Source organism: Chiloscyllium plagiosum, unplaced genomic scaffold (genome assembly GCF_037043375.1).
Source record: "Chiloscyllium plagiosum isolate Xiang-an unplaced genomic scaffold, Cpla_swu_hap1 HiC_scaffold_14, whole genome shotgun sequence".
Lineage (NCBI taxonomy): Eukaryota > Metazoa > Chordata > Chondrichthyes > Orectolobiformes > Hemiscylliidae > Chiloscyllium > Chiloscyllium plagiosum.
Window position 1 is genome coordinate 68,013,796 of NW_028270152.1, and position 25,267 is coordinate 68,039,062.

General features: G+C 43.6%; 1 protein-coding gene across 1 annotated transcript; it reads right to left on the reverse strand.

The window, feature by feature from the left end:
- Positions 1 to 10,540: 10,540 nt before the first annotated feature.
- On the reverse strand, positions 10,541 to 24,509 carry cav3 (caveolin 3). The gene is made up of 2 exons (XM_043708541.2): positions 24,273 to 24,509; positions 10,541 to 11,089 (listed from the first exon to the last, which is right to left on the reverse strand). Exons 1-2 carry the CDS (start codon positions 24,378 to 24,380, stop codon positions 10,748 to 10,750), a joined length of 450 nt encoding a protein of 149 aa, XP_043564476.2. The 5' UTR covers positions 24,381 to 24,509; the 3' UTR covers positions 10,541 to 10,747.
- Between the last annotated feature and the right edge of the window lie 758 nt (positions 24,510 to 25,267).

Below are 25,267 nucleotides of genomic sequence, written 5' to 3' on the forward strand. Positions count from 1 at the left end.
TTGAAAAGGAGATTTCAAAGTCATATTGCTTATTATGTCATTTCGGGACCATTACAGAAATTTGCAAGACTTGCCAAAGGCTCAATGATTCCATAAATGTATATAGTGGATAATGGAAGAATAGATATGGAGATTGTAGAGGTAACATGAAAAATATGTGGGAATAATGGAAGGGGTAGAGAAGGAGCATGGGTACAGGGGGAATGAGATACAGAGGAGATATGAGGGTGCATGGGGAGGTAGAGTTGATATGAGGAGACATTGGCAAGAATCTTTAAACTTATTTGTCCGATGGTTCCCAACTCCTCTGCAGGTTTCCCTCGAAATTTACAAGCTTAGTCAGCTTGTACTGTTCACCATGATATTGCTCAGTGTGAAGCACTTTAGCTAGGAAGAGAGACTGGATAAGCCTGGGTTAGTTTCTTTGGAGCAGAGAAGATTGAGAAGCAACCTAAACAGAGATGGATAAGATTATAATGAGCATGGATAGGAAGCAGACGTTCTCCTTAGGCGAAGGCTCAATAAAAAACGGGGCACAATTTTAAGGTGAAAGGCAGGAGGTACAGAGGGAATTTGAGGAAAATGTTTTTCACAGAAGAGCTGGTGGGAGTTTGGAATGCACTGCAGGGTAGTTGGAATTTGTAACCTTACTACCTTTAAAAAGTACTTAGATGAGCACTTGAAATGTCATAACATGCAAGGCCGTGAGCCCAGTGCTGGAAGGTGGGATTACTGTAGATTTACTGTAGTTTTGGTGGTACAGAGTCATAGAGTCATGAATGTCTGCAGCATGGAAACAAGCCCTTCAGCTCAACTTGTCCATGCTGCTCAGTTTTCACAATTAAACTAGTCCCACTTGCCTGCGTTAGGCCCACATCCCTCCATACTTATCCCATCCATGCACCTGTCTAAATGTTTCTTACATGGGCCTCTTCTGTACCTGTATGACTCTTTGAATATTGTGTTGGAGATGAAGGATGAATTGCCCCTAGGCCAGACATCTCAAGTGCTGTGTGCGGAGTCATGCCTCAAACATTTTCCCCTGAGAGTAGCAGAGATGGAAGGTGGTTTTTGAAATTCAAGCCCCACCCACAATATTTTACCTTGTCCTGACTTTATTCCCACCTTGTGTGGGAATCAAAAGTCCAGTGCAAAGGTAGGGAGGTTATGCTGAATCTCTATAAATCTCTGGCTAGACCCCAACTACAGTATTCCATCCAGTTCTGATCAACACTTTAAGAAGGATGTTGGAGTCCTTGAGAGTAGACAGGAGAATTGCTGGCATGATTCCAGGAATAGGGGATTTCACTTACAAGATAAGGTTAGAGAATTTGGGAGCTGTTTGGGAGAAAAGTAAATAGAGAGGAAATTTGCTCGAGGAATATGATGTTACAACATGCTTGGATAAAGTAGACACAGAAGCCCTGTTTTCATTGGCTAAGTGTCATGGTCAGGGGAGACAGATTGAAGACTTTGGATAGGAGATGCATGGGAAAATGTTGGAAATAAGTGAGTTATGCTGTGAGTGGTAATGACCTGGAATCCAAAAGCTTGGTGGAAGTGAAAGCAATTAATAATTCTTAAAGGAATTGGATGTGTCCTTTGTTTAATTCTTTCACAGGCCAGTATTTATTGCCCATCCGCAATTGTCCAGAGGGCAGTTAAGAGTTACGCATATTTCTAGACTGTCACATATACGCCAGACCAGGTAAGGACAGCAGATTTCCTTCCCTGTAGGGCATTCATGATCCAGACAATCAACAATGGGTATCATTAGATTCATAATTCCAGATCTTTTTTGAACTCAAAGTCCACCATCTCGTATGGTGCACTTTGAATCCGAGTGCCTCCCCCGGGTGAGATAACATGGCAGGGCTATAGGGATCAAGTGGAGGATTAAGATTGACTGAATTGCTTTGCAGTCAGCCAGCCTGGCCAAATGGCCCCCTTCTGTCCCATTTGTGGTGTATAAATTACCTAATACCTTTCTATTTCCTACCGTAGCTGTCTGTCCAACCTGTAACTTGAAGTTTTCTAATCATCACCTCTCAGTGTCCATCTTCTTATTGTTAGTTTAAACCCAATAGCACTAACAAATAATCCTGAAAGGATCACCAGTAGGGGTGCAAACTGCCTGACCTGTATATATCTTCCCCATTACCAATCCCAATATCCCAGGAATCTGAAGTCCTTATTCCTACATGTTCCTCAGTTCTTGCCCTGTTTATATATTTACTGTGTTGTGCTGGGAATCTTTGAAATCCTTATTGCTGGATTCTTTCTTAGCATTCTAACCTCTGCCTAAAGGACCTCATACCTCAGTGACCATAGCTGCTATCTGCTCACATGCATACACATGCATGCACACACAGACACACAACACACACAGACACACAACACACACAAACACGCAGACACACACGCAGACACACATGCACACACAGACACACAACACACACAGACACACAACACAGACACAGCACGCACAGACACACACACAAACACAAAGTGCTGTATATCCAATTAGTGGCATCTTTGGCCCTGCCCTTAGGGAACAACATACTATCCTGGATTCATGCCTGCAGCAACAGAAATATCCATCTATTCCCCCTGCTATTGAATCTCTGACTGCAATTGCCTTTCGAATCTTCCTCCTGCCCCTGATATAGCCAGGTCTGCTGCCAAGGACTGAGCAATGGCAGCACAAACCAGAGGAACTAGCCAACAAGAGTATCTGCAGTCACACCCAGTGTACAGATTCCAGTGCTACACCACAATGTGCGTGGGTGAGATGATGAGATGGCAGCCGTAACTTGTGGGATTTGAAGACCAGTTGTTCAGTGAGTGATTTGAGTCCTTCATACCATCTCCTGTCAGCGCTGCTTCTTGATGTCTTAAGTGCTGCATGTCTAGCAGATTCCTGCACATTCTTGGCTGAAATTCTGCTTTGTGTCCTGCTTCAGACTGCCGTTGTATTGCAGAAATGAATCCATTCGGCCCATCTTAAATGCACCAGCCCTTCTTCAAATTCTAATTTTCCAATAAAAGCTGCTTGGTCTCCACCTCAAACTTGCCCTGTGACAAAGAGTTTGATGGCTGCAATCATCTATTGTTTTTCAGTATGGAGTCCACATTACAGAAGAGATGCTACAAGTGTGCCCTGTCCACAAAAGTTGGAGCCGTACTTAATATACAGCAAGATGGTAACAGTTGTTAATTTCAGCCCTAAGCCATTTCTGCTGAGGTTAGAGTTCCTCGGGGTAGTGTCCTAGGCCTAAGCATCTTCAGGTGCCTCATCTACCACGTTCCCTTCATTATCAGGTCAGAAGTGGGCAGGTTGTTGGAGGGAATCCTGAGGGACAGGATTTGGAAAGGCAAGGACTGATTAGGAATAGTCAGCATGGCTTTGTGCGTGGGAAATCATGTCTCACGAACTTGATTGAGTTTTTTTGAAAAAGTAACAAAGAGGATGATGAGGGCAGAGCAGTAGATGTGATCTGTATGGATTTCAGTAAGGCGTCACGACAAGGTTCCCCATGGGCGACTGATTAGCAAGGTTAGGTCTCACAGAACACAGGGAGAACTAGCCATTTGGATACAGAACTGGCTCAAAGGTAGAAGACAGAGGGTGGTGGTGGAGGGTTGTTTTTCAGACTGGAAGCCTGTCACCAGTGGAGTGCCACAAGGATCAGTGCTGGGTCCACTACTTTTTGGCATTTATATAAATGATTTGGATATGAACATAGGAGGTATAGTTATAAGTTTCCATATGACACCAAAATTGGAGGTGGAGTGGACAGTGAAGAAGGTTACCTCAGATTACAACGGGATCTTGAACAGATGGGCCAATGGGCTGAGTAGTGGCAGATGGAGTTTAATTTAGATAAATGCGAGGTGCTGCATTTTGGGAAAGCAAATCTTAGCAGGACTTATACAGTTAATGGTAAGGTCCGAGGGAGTGTTGCTGAACAAAGAGACCTTGGAGTGCAGGTTCATAGCTCCTTGAAAGTGGAGTCGCAGGTAGATAGGATAGTGAAGAAGGCGTTTGGTATGCTTTCCTTTATTGGTCAGAGTATTGAGTACAGGAGTTGGGAGGTCATGTTGCGGCTGTACAGGACATTGGTTAGGCCACTGTTGGAATATTGCATGCAATTCTGGTCTCCTTCCTATCGGAAGGATGTTGTGAAACTTGAAAGGGTTCAGAAAAGATTTACAAGGATGTTGGCAGGGTTGGAGGATTTGAGCTATAGGGAGAGGCTGAACAGGCTGGGGCTGTTTTCCCTGAACCGTTGGAGGCTGAGGGGTGACTTTACAGAGGTTTATAAAATCATAAAAGACATGAATCGGGTAAATAGACATGGTCTTTTCCCTGGGGTGGGGGAGTACAGAACTCGAGGGCATATGTTTAGGGTGAGAGGGGAAAGAAATAAAAGGGACCTAAGGGGAAACCTTTTCAGGCATAGGGTAGTATGTGTATGGAGGGAGCTATAAGAGGAAGTGGTGGAAGCTGGTACAATTACAACATTTAAAAGGCATCTGGATGATATATGAATAGGAAGGGTTTGGAGGGATATGGACCAAGTGCTGGCAAATGGGACCAGATTAGGTTGGGATATCTGGTTGACCTGTACTACTTGGACTGAAGGGTCTGTTTCCGTGCTGTACATCTCTATGACTCTAAGTGGGGGATATTCGTGAATGATCGCATAATGTTTAGCACTATTCGCAACTCCCCAGATACTGAAGTAGTCCATGTTCACATGTAGCAAGCACTGAACAAAGTTCAGGCACAGGTTGATAAATAGCACAAAGCACCTGCACTACTTGTTTTAAGCAATGACAATCTCCACCACAAGCCCAATTGCCATCGCTTGACATTCAATAGCTTTAAGAGAAAGTGAGGACTGCAGATCATGGAGATCAGAGTTGAAAAGTGTGGCGTTGGAAAAGCACAGCAGGTCAGGCAGCATCCAAGGAGCAAGAGAATCAATGTTTTGGGAATGTATTCCTGATTAAGGTTTTATGTCCGAAAGGTCGATTTTTCTGCTCCTCGGATGCTACCTTATCTGCTGTGCTTTTCCAGCACCACACTTTTTGATTCAATAACTTTACTGAATCCTTCACCATCGACAGAGCCACTATGGATCAAAACCTGACATAGACTAGCAGTATAAGTTCTGTATCCACAAGAACAGGTCAGAGGCTGGCATTTTGCAGTCTCCTGACTCCTTAATGTCTGCTCATTGGCCCAAGTTACAAGTGTAATGGGATACTCTTCATTCGCATGCAAACTTCAATTATATTGAAGACATTCTCCAGGATAAAGCAGCCCACTTCAATGGCACCCGCACTCACCATCTTAAACATTCACTCCATTCACCACTGATGCACAGTGGCAGCAGTGTGTACTGTCTACAAAAAACACTGAAGTAAATCACCGAGACTCTTTCAAAATGAACTTCCAAGCCTGACAACCTCAACCACCTAGATGGACCAGGGCAGCAGATGCTTGGGAATATCACATGCAAACAAATAGGTGATATACCAGTACACTTGTGCAACCTGCAAAGCCAGGGGTCACCACCACTGCACAGGGCATGTCTGGAGGAGAAGACAGTGATAAAAATACTACTGAACACAGAGGAGGCATCTCACTCCCACTTAACGAAGTCTGTGGTATGCAACCTTCTGGGGTCTTGGCAGTTGGCTGAGTGCCCCGATGATCAACAGCAAATGTGTTCACTGGCACTGTGCCCACATCCTGATCTCAGAGTTGAGAGAGTTACCGAGGAGAGGGCTTGTACTTCCTGAAAAGGAATCCTTTCAAGATGAAGTCCTGTGGGGAGCCCTGTCAAAAGCTTCATTGCTAAAGGTCACCTAGCTAATGTCTATGCTGCAGTTGCTACAGTTTCAGAAGGAGATGGAAGAAGCAGCATTACCTTTGAAAATGTAATACACTCACCTAACAACCACACGAAGGATGCTAATAATCAGTGAAACAGGAAAGACAAATGTCTGATCAATGACAGGACTGCCGTAGGACATGAAAAACTCCACTATTGCTCATAAACTGTAAGGCAAGTATAGATTCCTGATACCCAAATGACTGGTATCCTCCTGGGCAGATATACAGAAGAGCTCAGCCCCTGCAGCTGTTTCTGCCATTTAATTGCATTACAGCTAACATCAACGTTATTGCCATTTATCTGCCTTTGATTCCCAGTGCTCAATGCCTAAACCTCGCCTGATGTCCACCAACCTGATGCAAATTGCACCAATTTGCAGGTGGCCCCAGATATTTTTTCCTGTCCTTTCCCCAAAAGGCACTGTCAGGTTCTAAAATGGTTAGCTGCTTTCACCAATCCCGCCCAATTCTATTATAGTCATACAGTCATGCTGCATGGAATTAGACCCTTCAGTCCAACTCGTCCATGCTGACCAGGTTTCCCAAACTAAACTAGTCCCACTTGTCTGCATTTGGCCCATATCCCTGTATATCTTTCCTATTCATGCAGCTGTCCAAATGTTTTTTAAATGTTGAAACTGTCTGCATCTACCACTTCCGCTGCCAGCTCAATCCACATACGAACCACCTTCTGTGTGAAAAAGTTGCCTTTTTAATTATTTTTCCTGTTACCGTAAAAATATACACCTTGGTTTTGAACTCCCCCATCCTGGGAAAAAGCCTTTTGCTTTTCATGTTATCTATGCCCCTCATGATTTTGAAAAGCTCTCAAAGGCAAGCCCTCAACCTTCTATACTCCAGGGACACTAGTCTCAGCTTATCCAGCCTTTCTTTATAACTCAAACCCTCCAATCCCAGCAACATCCTTGTAAATCTTTTCTGAACTATCTCCAATTTAATACCATCCTATAGCAGAGTAATCAGAACTGTACATATTAGGGCCGAAGAATAGACAATGTCTACGTGCACGTCAGTAAAGCCTTTTACAAGGGTGGTGGTCGGGGATTGTTTTCTGGACTAGAGAACTGTGACCAGTGGTGTTCTGTCAGGATTGGTGCTGAGTCCACTGTTTGTCATTTATATAAATGATTTAAATGAGAATTTAGGAGGTGCGGTTAGTAAGTTTGCAGATGACACCAAAGTTGGTGCTGTAGTGGACAGTGAAGAAGCCTATCTCAGAGTACAAAGGGATCTTGATCAGATGGGCCAAAAGCTGAGAAGTGGCGGATGGAATTTAATGTAGATAAATGCACGATATTGGATTTTGGTAAAACTAACAAAGGCAGGACTTACACAGACTAATCAGTCATGAAGGGCATCCACAGTCCCATATTGAACTCAGCTGACATTCATCTTTTCATCAGACTATTGGACAGGAATCAGTTACACAGGTTGTGGTGCATCGATTTGTCTCCTCACATATGCCTCTCTCAGAACATGAACTCCAAGACTGTCTTGCTACTCCACCATACCACAGGAATAGTCAGCTAATCTCCCACAGGGTGGCCACACTGGAACAGGAGTAGCCATTGGTTTATGTTTTCCCATCCAAATAGAGCATGGTTGATGTGCATCTCAAACTCTGTTCAGCTGCCTTGGTTCCATAACCTTACCTACAAAGGTGCATCAATATCTGTTTGACTCCTCATCTCAAGAGCTTTTCGGCAGTGAGTTCTAGATTTCCACTACCTTTTTTTATGAAGAAATTCTTCCAGGCGTTATCCTAATTGGCCGAGCTTTCCTTTTAAGCTCATTTCCTTTCTCTGGGCTCCCTTCATCAGATAAAGTAGATTGTCTTGTTCTGAACTATCAAGTAGGTGGTCTCATTATGCAATAAGGTAGCATTTCTGTCTCTGGGCCAGAAGCCCTGGGTTGAAGTCCCAGTCAGAATTTGACGGCCAAGGGAGATGGGTCAAACAGGTTGTGGGCCAAATACTAATTTGCCAATGGCAGGAAATAATTGGAGAGATTCCAGGTCAGTCCCGTGGTGGAAAGAAAATTGGAGCCTCACTGTCACTATCCATGGCTCTAAGTACAACAATCATGTAAAAGGGCATGTTGCGACAGCCCAGGCTTCTGAGTTAGCACAGCATTGTCACGTGATCAAATCCTTTAATCATATTAAGCACCTCGATGAGGTCACTCCTTAATGTTCTATATTCAAGAGAATCTAAGCCAAATCTACACAAACCTGTCCCCACGATTAAAGACCTTTATATCTGGTATCATTTGGAGGACAGGCCAGTAACAACGTAGGACAGAGTTTGCTCTGAATATCGCAAACATAGAACATTGACTGGTATGGATTTCTTTTGGGTTGGAATTATTTTTGACATGTTGGTGAATTTTTACAAACACCAGGCACTTGGCTGACTAAGGCAACTTCCAATTAACAACAAATTGCTTTTAGTCTTTTCATCAAACTGTTCAGATGTGTTATGACACACATCTAGAGTAGAACCCAGAGCTTGAATCAACCCTAAGGTAGGTACAATACCACTGTGCCACAACAGCCCTTTTAAAAGTGATTTTATGTCATTCTCCTAATGTAGAACAAATGTCCAAAGGCACTTCAAAGAGACAATGGTTAAGGTTGAGAAAAGGAAGGATATCTTGGGTGGGGGTGACCGAAGGTTCTATTGCAGATGTGAATTTTAAAGGTGCTGAGGGGGATGGAAAGTCAAAGAGGTTTAACAAAGGCAAAAATGTTTGGTGAACTGACAGAAGACACAGGGTTGGGATAAGGGGGTCATTTTCAAGATGGAAACCTGGAACTAGTGGAATACCACTGGGATCAGTGCAGGGGCCACAATTATTTATCGTATATATTAATGACTTGGATGTAGAAGGTGAATGTTCTACAGCTAAGTTTTCAGATGAAACAAAAATAAATGTGAATGCAAGTGGTGAGTGTGACACAAAGAATCTACAAAGGGATATGGATAGGTTAAGTGAATGGCAAAAACTTGCCAGATGGAATATAATATGGGAAAATGTGAGGTTATGCACTTTGGCAGGAAGTCTAGAAGAGCTAAATAATATAAATGGGGAAAGGCTGCAGAAAGCTACAACACTAAGAGATATGGGAGTCCTCATGCAAAAGCCTAGCATACAAGTACAGTAGGAAATGGGGATGATAAATGGAATATTTGCCTTTACTTCAAAGGAAATAGAGGATTGCTATAGGGAGACTGTGTGACAGCCGTATAAGACACTAGTCAGAGCACAGCTGGAATATAGTGAACAGGTTTGGTCTCCTTATTTAAGGAAAGCTACACTGGCATTGGAGGCATTCCAGGGATGGTCCACTAAGCTGACCCTGGGTATAGAGAGATTGTGATGATGAGAATTAGGAGAGGTTGAGCAGGTTGGGCCTGTGCTCATTGGCAGTCAGAAAAATAGCAGAGACTTTATTGAAACATAGAAGATCCTTCCAGGATTTGACCCTGTAGAGGCAGAAAGGTTGTTTCCCTTTGTGGGCCAATCTATATCCAGAGGACATCATCTCAGAGTGAGGGGAACACCCATTTATGGCAGAGATGAGGAGGAATTCTTTCTCTTGGAGGGGAGCGAATCTGCGGGATTCTTTACCACAGAGAGCTGGGACATGAAGTATATTCAAAATTAAGATGGACAGATTTTTCATGAGTAATGGAATCAAAGAAAGTGAAGTTGAGGATTATCAAGTCAGCCACGATCAAATTGAAATGTCAGACCCCTCTTCCCATTAAAAACAAGGCTGCAAAGCAGCTGTAATATCCTGGGGGTGGTCTCGGTGAGAATGGGACCTCTGCTCCTCAGCAGCGCCACACCTCAGTAATGGCCACCGCCAGGACTGCAACAAAGTGCATGGTTGAAGAAGACATGGGTCTTAGAGCGAGGCAACACGAAGGTGTTGGAAATTGGTGGGGGTTGGAGGGGAGGGGGAGAGTCACAGAGGTGGGGCTTTGGAGGAGAGGCGATAAGGACAGTGGATAGGTATTATCCTGGCTGGGGGTAAGGTGGAGCCCCCAATCACAGAGGACACTCTCCCCAAACAATGATCCTCCACTTTCTTTGAAACAGTGCAATTTAAAAAAAACACTCAATCCTGCCCATGTGCTCGTGCCCACTGCATTGTGGTGTGGGCAACAATTGATTCACTCATTTGACTTGGTAACAAATCTATTCACCATTTCTCATTGATGTAAAATTGGTGAGTGGACTGTCGATTTCATGTTATGGGGGCATCTGTTGGAGGGAGTGGAAGGAAAGGGGGTGATGTTGCCAACTCTCGTATCTTACTTGTTAGTGGAGAACTGGAGATGGCACAGATATTGTTCCCAGTGGTGGATGGGTCAGGGAAGAGGAGGAGATGACAGGAGATCTGGCAGAGGTGGAAGTAGGCAGTTGGTGTGATTGAGTGGGACGTTCACTCAGGATTGAGCCTGGTTCAGTCTCTGTGAGGGGGCTGGAGCGACCCTAAGGGAGCCTTGGTAATGAACTTGAAGCAGAGATACTTAAACACCCTCATCATGATGATGAGCTGATCTTTGTTGGAAGTAGACACAGCAGACAAGAATGACTCAGACAATATTGCGTGGAACAGTAATATCTGTCTCTGAATTCTTAGATGTTTTTAGAACTTCACAATGATCAAAAGTGAGGAACATTGGTGAGGTAAAACAACCATTTCAAAAGAAGAAGTGAATTACAATTTTAAAAGTTCTGAATGAAATATGGCAATTTAGTGGCTAAGCCTTCTACAAGGGTACAGGGGTTGATAGAAGACATAGTGAGAAATTAAATGTCCTTTTGTAAAGTGACGCGAATGTTACTGAATAATTTGCCCAGGGCTTCATAAAAGGGGTCACAGAAGGTGTGAATGCAGAGAGAGTAGAGCATACTGAAGCACTGCATTTCAATCACAAAACTCTTGATGCAAGGCACAATGGTCCAGATGTGGCAGAAGGAGAGGCAGGCAAAGTAGAGACCCCAGCACACAGACAGGGGGACTCCACAGAGAGCAGAGAGTATCCGATAGCACCAGTATTTTGACACAGTGAAGGTTGTGACGCTGACTTTCCACACACCGTCTAAGCTGTGAATTCCTTCGGGCTCCGCAATCACATCTTCAAAATCTATCTGCGGACACAATAAAAATCACATTTTCAGACTCCAAGTGTTAAACTCTGAGCCTCCGTTCAACCTGTTTACTCCAAGTTTAGTTTTAAAGCAGTGGACACATTTTTGGTCAGATGAGCGCACACCTTTGGTTTGTTTAAGTACTTGAATGCATTTTGATGGCAATGAGGATCAAGCATGTTGATTGAGGGAATTGGAGTAATTTTCTTATTTTGTTACCAGTTAAGGCCAACTTTCCTGGGAAATAATGACCTGCTGATTAAATTATATTTCAAATTTTAAAGCATTTTAAATGTTAGAAGAGATGGATAGTTCTGTTTGTTTTGCAGAGCCAACTACTACTAGGTAATGTCTGGGTCAAGTGCTGTGATCAATTCTTTTTACACTGGTTTAAGGTTCTGTTTGGTTAAGAGTCACAGAGGATTAGCCACTGGTGAGTCTTAATAAGAAGAGGCACTTGTCTTAACAAAGTGTAGTTTATTGCACTGGAGCAGTGGGTGGAAGTTGCATTGTCTAGTATGACAGATCCAGATCTGACCCCATCATGATAGTTAATAGTAGAATAATTAATGTAGTAAGCACAACTAATGACAACAGCCAGACCCCACTGTTGGCATTGGATTTAGTAGAAAAGAAACTTTACTTTGGTTAAACTCTCATTGACTGTAGCCATTGGGTGGATTTCCACGCTTGCACTTTATTGAACTGTGTTAAGTTTGCCCATTTTCTGGTGGACCTATTTGGTTGGGTATGGTAACTTTGCTTGAGCAGCTATCAAATAGTTTGGTCACCAGGGAAGCGATGCCCCTTTTGCTAATTTCCTCAAGTTGCCTCTGAACTTGGTTTATGAAGGGTTCCAGAATCTTCCTGGGTTTGCAAAAGTACAATGAATTTGATTTCTTCCTTAACATAATGCTTCGTTCTGTATTGAATTAAATACAATCATAGAATCCCCACAGTGCAAATAGAGGCCATTCAGCCCATTGCATTGGTGCAGAAGAGCATACCATCCAGATCCAGCCCTCTCCACCCTGTCCCTCTAGTCCTGCATTTCCCATAGCTAATCCACCTAGCCTGCACATCCCTGGACACTGTGAAGCATCGCCAAACCACCTAACCTGCGCATCTTTGCAATGTGGGAGAAAAACAGAGCATTCTGAGGAAACCCACGCAGACAAGAGGAGAATGTGAAAACTCTACACAGTCACCCAAGGCTGGAATGGAACCTGGGTCCATGGCGGTGTAAGGCAGCAGTGCTAACCACTGTCCCACTGTGCTACCCCAAATTTGCCTAAAATTTAGGGTATACCACCTCAAAGGAACTTTGACTCCTCAGTTCTTCTTTTTTCTTGACCGTTTGATTATAATTGAAGGCAAAACACATCTTCCTGCTCAAGATTGAGGTTTCCTGATAATGAATATGTATTCTATCTGAAATCCCTTTATGTTGTAAAGTTAATATTGGTGCATATGTTTAATGTTGACTGTTATGCCATCTGTACCACGTAGCTTCATTTCTGTAGATTTCAATTCCTGTTTCTTCAACCATGGTTTTTGATATTCATCCTGTCAAACTCCAGATTTCCCCTAAGGAGGCCTCAGTAATCTTTTCTAATGTTATAGCTTCATAGGGATCTCCAGCACAGAAAAAGACCTTTTGGCCACTGCATCCACCTCGGTCAAAAACAACTGCCGAATTATTCTAATCCCGTTTTCCAACACTTGGCCCATAGCCGTGTATGCCTTGTCTTGCAAGTGTATGTCTAAATACTTCTTAAATGTTCTGAGAGTTTAGTGGTGATTGCTGTACTGAATTGAGTTATTTGCATATCGAGTCACCACCATTTTTGCTTCTCTGAAAGTGTGCCCTACCTCTGCCCTAGAGGTGACCTATCATTTTACAGATGCTTTAGTCTTTTGTCATAACTGACCATTGCTTCTGCTGTGGGGACTGTTTGTGCCACAGTGTTGACATTGACTATTAGTATCTGCTGTTTGATCTACTATGTGTGTTGCCTTGCCACATGCATCCTCAGAGCGTTTGTACAGGTTCTGTTGGTTTCCTGGGAAAGGTTGTTATTTTCCCATTAGCATTTGTGTGTGAGTCTTCCTGGCTTTTGCATCCAGCACAACCTGAATAGCTTTCTGCGGAGTCAAATCTTTTTGGACCATCGTATATCTTACAAAGACTCATCAATAATTTCAACAACAACTGTTGAATTAACACTTATAAATTCTGACTTCAAACAGCCAGTTTTCCATCAGTCTGTAGATGTCATCAATGAAATTCTTTGGATTTTGAACTCTCATTTGTTCTGATTAAAGTAGTTACCAAAATCTTGAAGAAGCTCTTCAAAAGCATCTGTGCCTTCATTTATGTGGTGCCATGTACCATCTACATCTATCTGAGGGTGCTGACAGGCCTTAGCTTAACAATTCATCCCAAGGACAGCATCTGTGACAGTACAGCACTCCTTCAGTATGTCACAGGAGTATCAGCATAGATTATAAACTCTAGTCTCTCAGAGTATGGTTTGAAACCACAATGCTCTCACTTAGCTATGAGAGTGCAAATACTGAGCCACAGCTATCAACTTGAAGTACCAATTAGTTGCTTCAGAAGATACATTTAATTTGAAATTCTAGCAGGCCCTAGTTTCTAATATCGGCTTCACTGAGTCATAGAGTTGTACAGCAAGGAAATAGACCCTAGAGTCCAATTCATCCAAGCCAGCCAGACTCCTTAAATTAATCTAGTCCCATTTGCCAGAATTTGGTCCTTATCCCTCTAAACTATTCAGTTCAAATTAACCCTGTTGTGTTTCTCTGGGATTCTTAAACCATGGCACATGTTTCTTGCTCATCTTCTCTTTCAATGAACTCCTTGTCATCTCCCAGTGATTTAAGCCCTGATACAGACTTGCTGGCTTCTTCAAAGACTCTCCCTATTCTTTTGTATACAGTATCCCAAACGCAATACGATGTTTCATTCTTCTCCCTACTAGTTCCCCTCCAATAGGTATTCTTCTGTATTGCTGAACTAGCAAGAATGTTTATTTAAAGGGACTAAATTTGCACATTCTCCCTGTGTCTGTGTGGGTTTCCTCCGGGTGCTCTGGTTTCCTCCTACATTCCAAAGATGTGCAGGTTAGGTGGACTGGTCAAGCTAAATTATCCATACTGTCCAGGGATGTGCAGGCTAGAAGGGTTAGCCATGGGAAATGCAGGGGGTGGATGTCTTCGGAGCGTCGGTGTTGACTCGATGAGCCAAATGGCTTGCTTCCGGGTGGTAGGAAGTCTGTGAAATTAAACATAATGTTGGTGCAGTGGAGCTGAAACCCTGATGGAATGATAAAAGTGCCAGCTCACGTCCGCAACTCCCCTTCCACCATCAATCCCCACCCCTCCGAGCAAGGCAATCCACTTTCAAAACTAAAAACAAAGTCTGCGACAAAAGCCATGTCTGATCTTTTTCAAAATTAGAAGCTTTACCAAAGGGTGCACAGAGGATCAATTCCAGAGGTAAGCAAATTCCAGAGACTTGTACCAATCTCAGAAAGATCTTGAACAGAGCTGTATAATTTGACCATTTATGCCTATAGTATGAATCAGGGATGACTACTTCCTTTGCCTGAAGGTGGAAGGAATTTAATTGTTATATGTACACAAACTCAGCAGCTTCACGATCACTTTTCCTGACAGTGATTCATTTCCAGAATATAAAGTGAATGAGACTGTGTTGTAAGCAAGTGGTTTATAGTGTTGCATGTTGCTAGGCGACCCAAACATCAGTGAAAGTGCTGAGCTCTGGCTCCAAAAACAGTAGGTTCACTGGGGTCACGCTGCGGCTCAGTGGCTCAGTCGATTCCACTTGCTCAGAACCTGTGTAATGCCATTGGGCACTGCAATGTGTGTGACTGAAACATTCCACCAGCTCATGAGAAAGCCCAATCCCTTGGCTGACAGTGAACTGTGCACCTGCATGCTTTTGCCCTCACCCACCTCGCTGCACCCTCATCCCAACCCACTTGACAGGAAATGACAAGCCGCCGGTGGATTACAGACTGGGGTCGAAGTGTATTTTTGTCCTTCCTGACGTCAGATGTTGCTGGGATATGATGTGCTCACTATGTTACAGGGTCAGCAGCTGATGAAAGTTTAAAGAGACTAATCCAATAAAATGAGAGTTCAAAACCTTCTTCCCTCAACACCACCTGATGGATGACAATCTAAATGCTGTTTTTTGCAAGCATCTGGCAATTAAAGACTATAAAAGTGGCCAAAAGCTGTTAAATTCTTGCAAACAAAAAAACAACAGGTCCTGAAGAGGAGGAAACCCATGCCCTTTAACCTTGTTTGGTCAATAGCCCTCGGGGCGAGGGGGAGGCATGGTGATTAGTACCACTGCCTCACAGTGTCAGGGACCCGGGTTTGATTCCAGCCTCGGGCGACTGTCTGTGTATTGTTTGATTCCAGCCTCGGGCGACTGTCTGTGTAGTGTTTGATTCCAGCCTCGGGCAACTGCCTGTGTAGTGTTTGATTCCAGCCTCGGGCGACTGTCTGTGTAGTGTTTGATTCCAGCCTCGGGCAACTGCCTGTGTAGTGTTTGATTCAAGCCTCGGGTGACTGTCTGTATAGTGTTTGATTCCAGCCTCGGGCGACTGTCTGTGTAGTGTTTGATTCCAGCCTCGGGCAACTATCTGTGTAGTGTTTGATTCCAGCCTCGGGCGACTGTCTGTGTAGTGTTTGATTCCAGCCTCGGGCGACTGTCTGTGTAGTGTTTGATTCCAGTCTCGGGCGACTGTCTGTGTAGTGTTTGATTCCAGCCTCGGGCGACTGTCTGTGTAGTGTTTGATTCCAGCCTCGGGCGACTGTCTGTGTAGTGTTTGATTCCAGCCTCGGGCGACTGTCTGTGTAGTGTTTGATTCCAGCCTCGGGCGACTGTCTGTGTAGTGTTTGCATGTTCTCCCTGTGTCTGCTTGGGTTTACTTCAGGCGCTTCAGTTTCCTCTGACAGTCCAAAGTGCAGGTTAGGTGGACTGGCCATGCTAAATTGCCCATAGTGTCCAGGGATATGCAGGCTAAGTGGGTTAGCCGTAGGAAATGCAGGGTTACAGGGATGGGATGTGGCTGGGTGGGATACTCTTCAGAGAGTCGGTGTGGACTCAATCAGCCAAATGGCCCGCTTCCACACTGCAGGGATTCCATGATATGTGAATCCAGTCCCACACCAATGTGTTTGAGTCCAGTCTGCCTCTGATATAGTCTAAGTAAGAAACTTTGTTGCACCATCATCTGCTCAGGGCGGCTCAGGATGGGGAATAGATGTTGGCCTTACCAATGACGCTCACGTACAGGAAAGGAAATTTTTGAAAATCAGATTTCTACACTGCCCCCTTATCTCTCCCAAATGATGACAGAATCGTCGAATTAGAGAATTATACAACCAGAGGCCTTTTTATCTTATTGTGAACGTGCTGGCTCTTCAATTCAGCTGTCATTTAGCCCCAGTCTCCCCCTTTTAGTCCTACATCTTGTCCCTTTTCAGGTAGATTTTAATCTGAAGATTAAATCAATGTCCAACACCTTTTCAAACAGTGCATTCCAGATCACAACAACATGGCAGACAGATGGTGGTTTAGAAGTATCAATGCCAAAAAAAAACATGAAACAATATCAAAAATTGGTTGAAAGCTCCCACTTCGTTGTTTAAATTTTAGAATTATCTTTGCTGGCCCATTGCCAATCACAAATGACCATAATTTCGGGAAGGGTTCAAATCAGCATTAACCAGGCCAGAATTCTTGGAATATCACTTCCTTGTATTGTGTAGACATTGTCGTCAAACCAGAATAGCAGAGTGTCATGCCTGCCCAGCAGAAATTGAGAATTTGCTTAAAGTGGTGCAAATGGCTCCTCATTGATCTCACACATACCAACAGAAGTGGGCATCAATCTCCTAAAGTGAGCGAGAGAATAGGCTAACACATTGCAGCATGTACTGAATACTGCATTCAATTCTGGTCTCCCTGCTTTAGAAAAGATGTTGTGAAACTTGAAAGGGTTCAGAGAAGATGTACAAGGATGTTGCCAGGGTGGAAGGTTTGAGCTATAGAGAGAGGCTGAACAGGCTGGAGCTATTTTCCCTGGAGCGTTGCAGGCTGAGGGATGACCTTGTAGAAGTTTATAATCTAATGAGGGGCATGCACAGGGTGAATAGTCAAGATCTTTTCCCCAGGGTAGGGCCATCCAAAACTAGAAGTGCAAGGGGAAAGATTTAAAAAGAACCTAAGGAGCAACGTTTTCATGTGGAGGGTGGTGTATGAATGGAATGAACTGCCAGAGTAAGTGGTGAAAGCTGGTTCAATTTGAAAGGCATTTGGATGGGTACATGATTAGGAAGGGTTTAGAGGGATATGGTCCAACTACCAGCAAATGGGACTAGATTGGGTTGGGATATCAAGTCAGCATGGATGGGTTGGACTGAATGGTCTGTTTCCATGCTGTACATCTCTATGACTTCGGAAAGACATGGTTTGACTAGGAATAGTCAACATGAATTTGTGCATGGGAGACCATGCCTCACAAATTTGTCAGAGTTCTTTGATGAAGTGACCAGGAATGTTGACGAAGGCAGGGCAGTAGATGTAGTCTATATGGATTTCAGTAAGGTCTTTGATAAAGTTCCACATGGTAGGCTGCTCAGGAAGGTTAATTCGCATGGAATCTAGGGGGAGCTGGCAAACTGGATATACAATTGAGAAAATGCTAGAAAATCTCAGCAAGTCTGGCAGCATCTGTAAGGAGAGAAAAGAGCTGACGCTTTGAGTCTAACTGACCCTTTGTCAAAGCCCTTTTCTCAGGCAGGATCCTGACATTGTTACAGAGACAGGGAGGTATTTCAGGTCTGGAAGGGATTACACGGATCAGGACAGCTCAATGGACTGAAGCATTTTTCACAGATAAGGAAAGGTTGTAGGAGCTGGAGACGTTTACCCAGATACGAGAGGTTAAAGGCAAAAAAAAAGAAACAGCAATTTGCTTTTATCCAGTGGATACACAATAGGCTTGATGGCAGGAAGCAGAGTCTAATAGTGGAAGGATGCTTGTCGGACTGGAGGCCTGTGACCAGTGGAGTGGCTCATGGGTCAGTGCTGGACCCATTGCTGTTTGTTATCTATATCAATGATTTGGATGAAACTGTACAATGCATGAAGAAAGGTTGCAGATGACACTAAAACAGGCAGTATTGTGGACAGTGAGGAAAATTATCAGAAAATACAGCTGGGGAAGTCGGTCAAGAAATGGCAAATGCAGTTTATTATAGGTGTGAGGTCTTGCATTTTGGAAAGTCAAATCAAGGTAAGAGTTTCATGGTGAATGGTAGCACCTTAAAGAATGTCGTGGAATGGAGGAACCTTGGAGTTCAGGTGCATGGTTCTCTGTAAGTAGAGTCACAGGTTGACAGGGCAGTCAAGAAGGATTTTGGCACACTGGCCTTCATCCGTCAGGGCACTGAATACAGAAGTTGGGAAATTATATTGCAATTGTGCAGGACATTGGTGAGGCCGCTCTTGGGGTATTGTGTTCAGTTTTGGTCACCTTGCTATTGGAAGGATGTTATTAAACTGGAAAGAGTACAGAAGAAATTCCCAAGGATGTCGCCAGGACTCAACGGTCTGAGCTACAGGGAGAAGTTGGACAAGCTAGGACATTTTTCTTTAGAACATAGGAGACAGAGGCCCACTTTCTTATACAAATGTATAAGATCATGACGTGGATAGGGTGAATGCACTCAGTCTTTTTTCCCAAGGTTGGGGAATTGAGGACTAGAGGTCATCAGTTTAAGGTTAGAGGGAAAGAATAAAAGGGAACCTGAGGGACAAATGTTTTACACAGAGGGGTGGTACGCATATGGAATGAGTTGCCAGTGGAAGTGGTTGCGGTAGGTACATTAACAACATTTAAAAGGCATTTGGACAAATACATGGATGGGAAATGTTTAGAAGGATATGGGGCCAAGTGCAGGGAAATGGGGTTAGCGTGGATGGGCATTTTGGTCAGCATGGAGCAGTTTGGGCCAAAGGGCCTGTCTCTGTGCTGTAGGACTCTATGACTCTATAACTCAAAATATAATCTTAAACTGAGCCCTTAATGGACCTATCAAAAGGTCAATCCTCACATACCCTTCCCCTCGTTCATGCCTTTTGAAGAAGTTAACTATAACTCCTGAACCTCACTGCATCAGTCTGTTAAAAAGATAGTTTGGCCAACTAATCTGAAAATTCCCGAACCTTTCTGATCTCAGAAGCAGACTCAGACCTTGGAAGGACTTGGATGAATCCTGGGTATACCAGGGCAATAGGTTTGGGGCCCTCTTGTGCACAGTAGTGATGTCCCTACCTCAGGACTGAGAGGCTAGGGAGTTGGAATCCCGTCTGTCCTAGAGGTGTATAATTACACCTCTGAAAAGGTTGGTTTGGAAAAATAGGTTAAATTTTAAATAAAGATTGCCTGCAGTTAACAACACTGTCTGCAAGACCCTCAACCGAGAAACCAGACTGTGGGCTGAAGTTCTGATGAAGAGTCACTGAACTCAAAACATTTCTCTCTGCACAGATGCTGTTAAGTTTCTCTGCCAGTTTCTGTTTTTGTTTGTTTCAGATTCCAACCTTCACGTTCCAACCTCTTCAAACCCCACCAGTTTGAATGTATGAGTAAGCAAAATTTCAGTCTTTGTTGCAGGTCACTTAAAGAAAATGGACTTGACAGAAAGAGATTAGGTGGAAATACAACACATGCTTCTTTCAAGAGGGAAGCGGTATAAGATAAACTAAAAACACCTCTGCTTATTGGCAGGAAAGATACAAAATAAAATAATTTAAGCCACCTCTTCTTCTTGTGTGTAACATGGTAATGTCACTGGACTCATAGTTCAGAGACCCAGACCAATGCTAGATTGGACCAATGATTTCAAATAGCACTGTGGAATTTGGCAGATGTTAGGTTCAATTAATAAGTCGAGAGCAAAAGTTAGTTTCAATTGTGGTCTCAACTATCATCATTTATTGTTAAAAAAAATCTAGTTCATCAATGTCCTTTAGAGAAGGAAATCTGCCATCCTTACCTGACACAATTTACATGTGTTTGCCAATCCACCTTTTTCTGAAATGTCTTAGAAGGCCATTCATTTAAGGGACAATTAGAATCAATAACAAATACTATCAGCAACATCTACAGCCCATGAAAGAATAAAGAAAACATAACCAGGCATGTGAGATGGATAGCACTCCAAGGATAATAAATGGATCTTGCCGTCATCCGTTACCAATAATGGCTTCTGGAAAGGGACACTTTGTAGGAACCCTGACAAGACTCTATAGCACAGTGGCTCAGTGGTCAGTACTGCTGCCTCACAGCACCAGGGATCCAGGTTCGGTTTCAGCCTGTAGTGTCCAGGGATGTGCACGCTAAGTAGGTTAGCCACAGGAAATGCAGGGTTACAGGGATTGGGTAGGGACGTTGTTTTTGAGTGGGATGCTCTTCGGAAGGTCAGTGTGGACTTGATGGGCCAAATGGCCTACTTCCACACAGTAGGGATTGTGTGATTCATGCCTCAGCCAGTGAAAGCACACTATGGACCCACAGCTAACATGCTTCTGTACCAAACCATGTGGTGCCTTTGTCCAGTGAACTTACTGGTTGGATTAGAACTCTGAACATTGAGGGTGCTTGTGTTGTTCTTTCCAGCCCAGGGAGAGAGCAGAATGTGAGCAAAGATCAAGTACCAAAGTAATAAAATTTTAACACCAAGTAGGTTTGGGTAAGCAGGGTAGGATGGAATTGGAGGAGAGGTTGGGGAGAAGTGGGGTCGAGCACCAAGTGCTCTTACTAATTCAGACCGGTGTCACGAAGTACGTTAACTCTGAGCATTCAAGGGAACACTGTCGTTCTAATGGCTCATGGAATGAGCAGAAAGTGGCAGCCAGTAGAAAGGAGTAAAGGTTTAGATGGTAAAGACATTGCTGGCTAACAACAGAGGAACACATGCAAGGACAAAATATGCCACTGGAAGAGAGTTTCAGGAAACCTGTGGAGTAGGTTAGCAGAGTGCAGGATACAGAGGTCACAGCATTCCTCATGGGATTCGGTAGAGGAAATTTTGCATTTCCTGTCCTAAGAAAGGAGGGATTTTCCACTTATCCTGCAGGGCTTTTTCTGTTCACAGGTCAGCTGCAGACCTGTTTCAGGCTGTAAAGAGGATTATGGGAACATGAGTAGGCCATTCAGCCCATCAAGCCTGCTTTGCCATTCAAGGGGAACATGGGTAATGTGTATCTCAGCTTTGTTTACCTATCTAGGTTGTGTAACAACTAAGACCCATACCTAATAAAAATCTGAAGGAATGTTGAGGCAGATTCCTTACTTAGGGCTCAGGTAAAACAAAATCAGGGTCCCATGGATACATTAGAACTCGGACTTACATAATCTCACGAGGCCACTAGCTGCTTTATGTGGGTACCTCATCCAAATTAAAACAAACAACATCATGAAAGGGTTGACTACTAGCTAACAATCAAGCCCACAGTTCTTAAAATGTTTGAAAGCCATGTGCAATATGTTGTAATCAAAATGGTGAAAGGTATAATTGCAGACACAGAGGGTAAACCCACTAGAAATACTCCATAGATCAGATGGCATTAGCAGAGAAACAACAAGTCATGTCCATCAAACATTTCAGAGATCATACGTTTTCCTCAGGACTCATGTTTCACCTATTGTCCCCAACCAGAATGGATGTTCAGTCGTATTTCACTGGTCTTTGGCTCCATCATGACTATTCAGTGTTAGCTTATTGGATTGTATACTCAGATCAGTTACATGAGTGGTCATTTCTAAATAGTTGATGAATACAATTGGCAAAACACAAAGAAATTTTCAGGCTCTCTACAATTTGTTGAGTAATCATTGGCTTGACAACATTCCATTCTCCACAATACCGTAAGAGATAGGAGCAGAACTAGACCATCTGGCCCATTGAATCTGCTCCACCATTCAATCATGGATGCTATGTCTTGTCTTCTCCCAATAACTCTTGATGCTTTTACCAAGGAAGAACCTATCTATCTCTGTCTTAAATACACTCAATAACTTCGTTCCACAGCTTTCTACAGCAATGAGTTCCACAGATTAACCACTCTCTGGCTGAAGAAATTCATCCTCATTCAGTTCTAAAGGGTCGTCCCTTCACTCTGAGGCTGTGATCTCAGGTCCTGGTCTCTCCTACTAGTGGATACATCTTCTCCCACGTCCACTCTATCCAGGCCTCTCAGTATTTTGTAAGTGTCAAACAGATCTCTCCTTCTAACTCCATCGAGTACAGAACCAGAGTCCTCAAATGCAATCCTTCATCCCTAGGATTGTGCTTGTAAACCTCCTCTCGATTTCCTCCAAGGCTAGCAAGTCCTTCCTTAGATATGGGGCCCAAAATAATTCACAATATTTCAAAAGCACTCTGCCAAGACCCTTATACAGCCTCAGCAATACATTTTTGCTCTTGTTTTCTAGCCCTCTTAAAATGAATGCGAACATGATACTTGCTTCCTAACTGCCAACCGAACCAGCATGTTACCCTTTAGAAAATCCTGAACTGGGACTCCCAAGTCGCTTTGTGCTTCAGCTTCCCAAAAGCCTTTCCTTATTTAAAATGTAGTCTACAACTTCCTTCTTGCCAAAGTGCATAACCTCATACTTTCCCACATTACATTCTGTCTGCCACAATTATGCCCTCTCTCCTAGCCCATCCAAGTCCTTCTGCAGCATCCTCAATTCCTCAACACTACCAGTCTCTCCATGTGTCTTAGTGAGATCTGCAAATATAGTAACAATGCCCTCAGTTCCTTCATCCAGATTGTTAATGCAGCCTCTAACTCATCCTTACGATGATCAATTTCTTGAATCAAGAATGTAGCTGAGACTTTAGCTTATTGCTGACTCCACTCCAAGTCATCATCATTCTTGAGCTGCTTACAATCTCAAATCCTTCTTCTTGGTGCGATTATAAAGTATTTGTTTGGTCAGCCTGTTTGGACACATTATTAAACACCTCCAGGCGGGTAGGAATTAAACATTGACCGTCTAGCTTAAAGGTAGGCACACTACCACTGGGCTACAGACTTCTGTTGTGTGGTTATACAGTGTATTCTGTACACTGATATGCATAAGTGGGACTGGGACACTAAGGCTAGACTAGGAGCCAGACAGTTGTGGATTCAGGCTCCCATCTAGAGTTTAAAAAACAGGTAGAGATATCAGTGGTGAAACATGGACACTGGAGGAAAACCTGCATTCTGGGATCATCCTGCTGAAAAATGTCAAACTGAGACCCCTATGTTCCTCCAGGTAAATATGAAAAGATCCCACAGCTCTAAGGCAAGCAAGTTAAAGGGCGCTCTCCCTGGTGCCTAATACCACAGCACTGGAACAGATAATCCACGTGTCATCAATGCATTGTCATTGTATGCAAATTGATTCTGAATTTTCCCATTGATTCTGAATTTTACAACTTCAACAAAGAACGGACTCAAATGGATGGAAAGGCTTGGAGACATCCTGTGTTTGTGACAATTAGTAGGCACAAATGCAGGAAAGAAAACTGATTGTTATTTTGTGACTTTTTAAAAAAAAAATGCCCTGCAACTATTTCAGAAAAAGAAGCTCCATTCAGTCTACAGCTCACAGCAACTCGTACAGGTAGGATGTTCAAAGACGTTTTGATTTAACAACTGTGTGACCACTATCAAAGCCGTCTACAGTCAGTACAATGCAATGCAGAGCCCGTACATTCATAACACAGCACACAGCCGGATAAATATAGAGCGGTTGTCAACACTTCAGGCTCGGGGATATTTAAAGCAGACACACATTTCACCTTACCTCCCAAAATAAATAAATTGGAGTGGATTGGATATTAAAAGGGGTTAATCAATTGGGCAGCGTGGATTTCTTTTTTAAAAAAGTATTTTTGGAAAGGATTTAAACTAAACTTCAGCTATTTTTTAAGTGAGCAAATCAAGGGACTTTATTGGACTTTGTGCATTCTAAGGATAGTTGTGTTGCCAAAGTCAAGGGCTGGTTGCACTATATGCACGTTACAAGATAAAGAGAGAAGGGAAATGTATTACCTTAACCACATCCTCGTTGATTTGTTTGGGATCCCGGTTGACCAGATCGATTTCTTTAGTGATTCCGTTCTTGAACTTGGGGGAAGAATCAGTCCCAGTCTCAGTCATGGCCTGCAGGGGAAGGGGTGGGGGGAATTAAAAAAAAAGCTTACAACTCAAATGGCTTGAGCGTTCTGCTGCAATCTGCCAAAGTGAACGGGAAATGTCTTGGATTTGTGGGTGGGGCAGGTGAGAGAGGAGTCTGTGTGACAGAAGTGGACGGGCTTTCTCAACTCTTATAGCTCCACCCTGGATGTCAGGCTGACATTAGAGCAGCCTCCCCCCCCCTCCCCCCCCCCCCCCCCCCCACTGCTCTGAGCTCTGAGAGAGGACAGTGACAATCCGCTACTTGCTCGCTGTTACCACCAGCCATGGGCATTCCTTCCCGAGTCCGAGTGTCTATTGCACAGGGAGAGGGATATCACCGACCCCTCACACTATATTATAGCACATTCCCCGCCGCTGCTTTGATAATAACACTGGAGTCCCAAAACAGAACTGCACCCGCGATTTTTATTTCCATTATTCCCGAAAAAGAAACGAGGATATAGCCAGCAAACTACCTCGATTAATTAAATTCGGACGGGGAAATTCTCGGAGACCGATTGCTGGTAATCGATACAGGGTATTTGGTATTCGATATTGGTATCTGAGATTGGGTTTAGCGTTAGGACGGGAGAAGGGGTATTTGTATTGGGTAGAGGGTGTGGGATACGATGCAGTGTTTTGGGTAATGGATGTGGGGTTGTGGGCTTGGGTACAGTGGGATTGGATATTGGATTAGACATGCTGGGATTGGACAAGTGTTTGGTATTGGATGTAGGATGTTGGGATTGGATGTAGGGTGTTGGGTATTGGATGTAAGGTGTTGGGTATTGAATGTAGGGTGTTGGGTATTGGATGTAGGGTGTTGGGTATTGGATATAGGGTGTTGGGTATTGGATATAGGGTGTTGG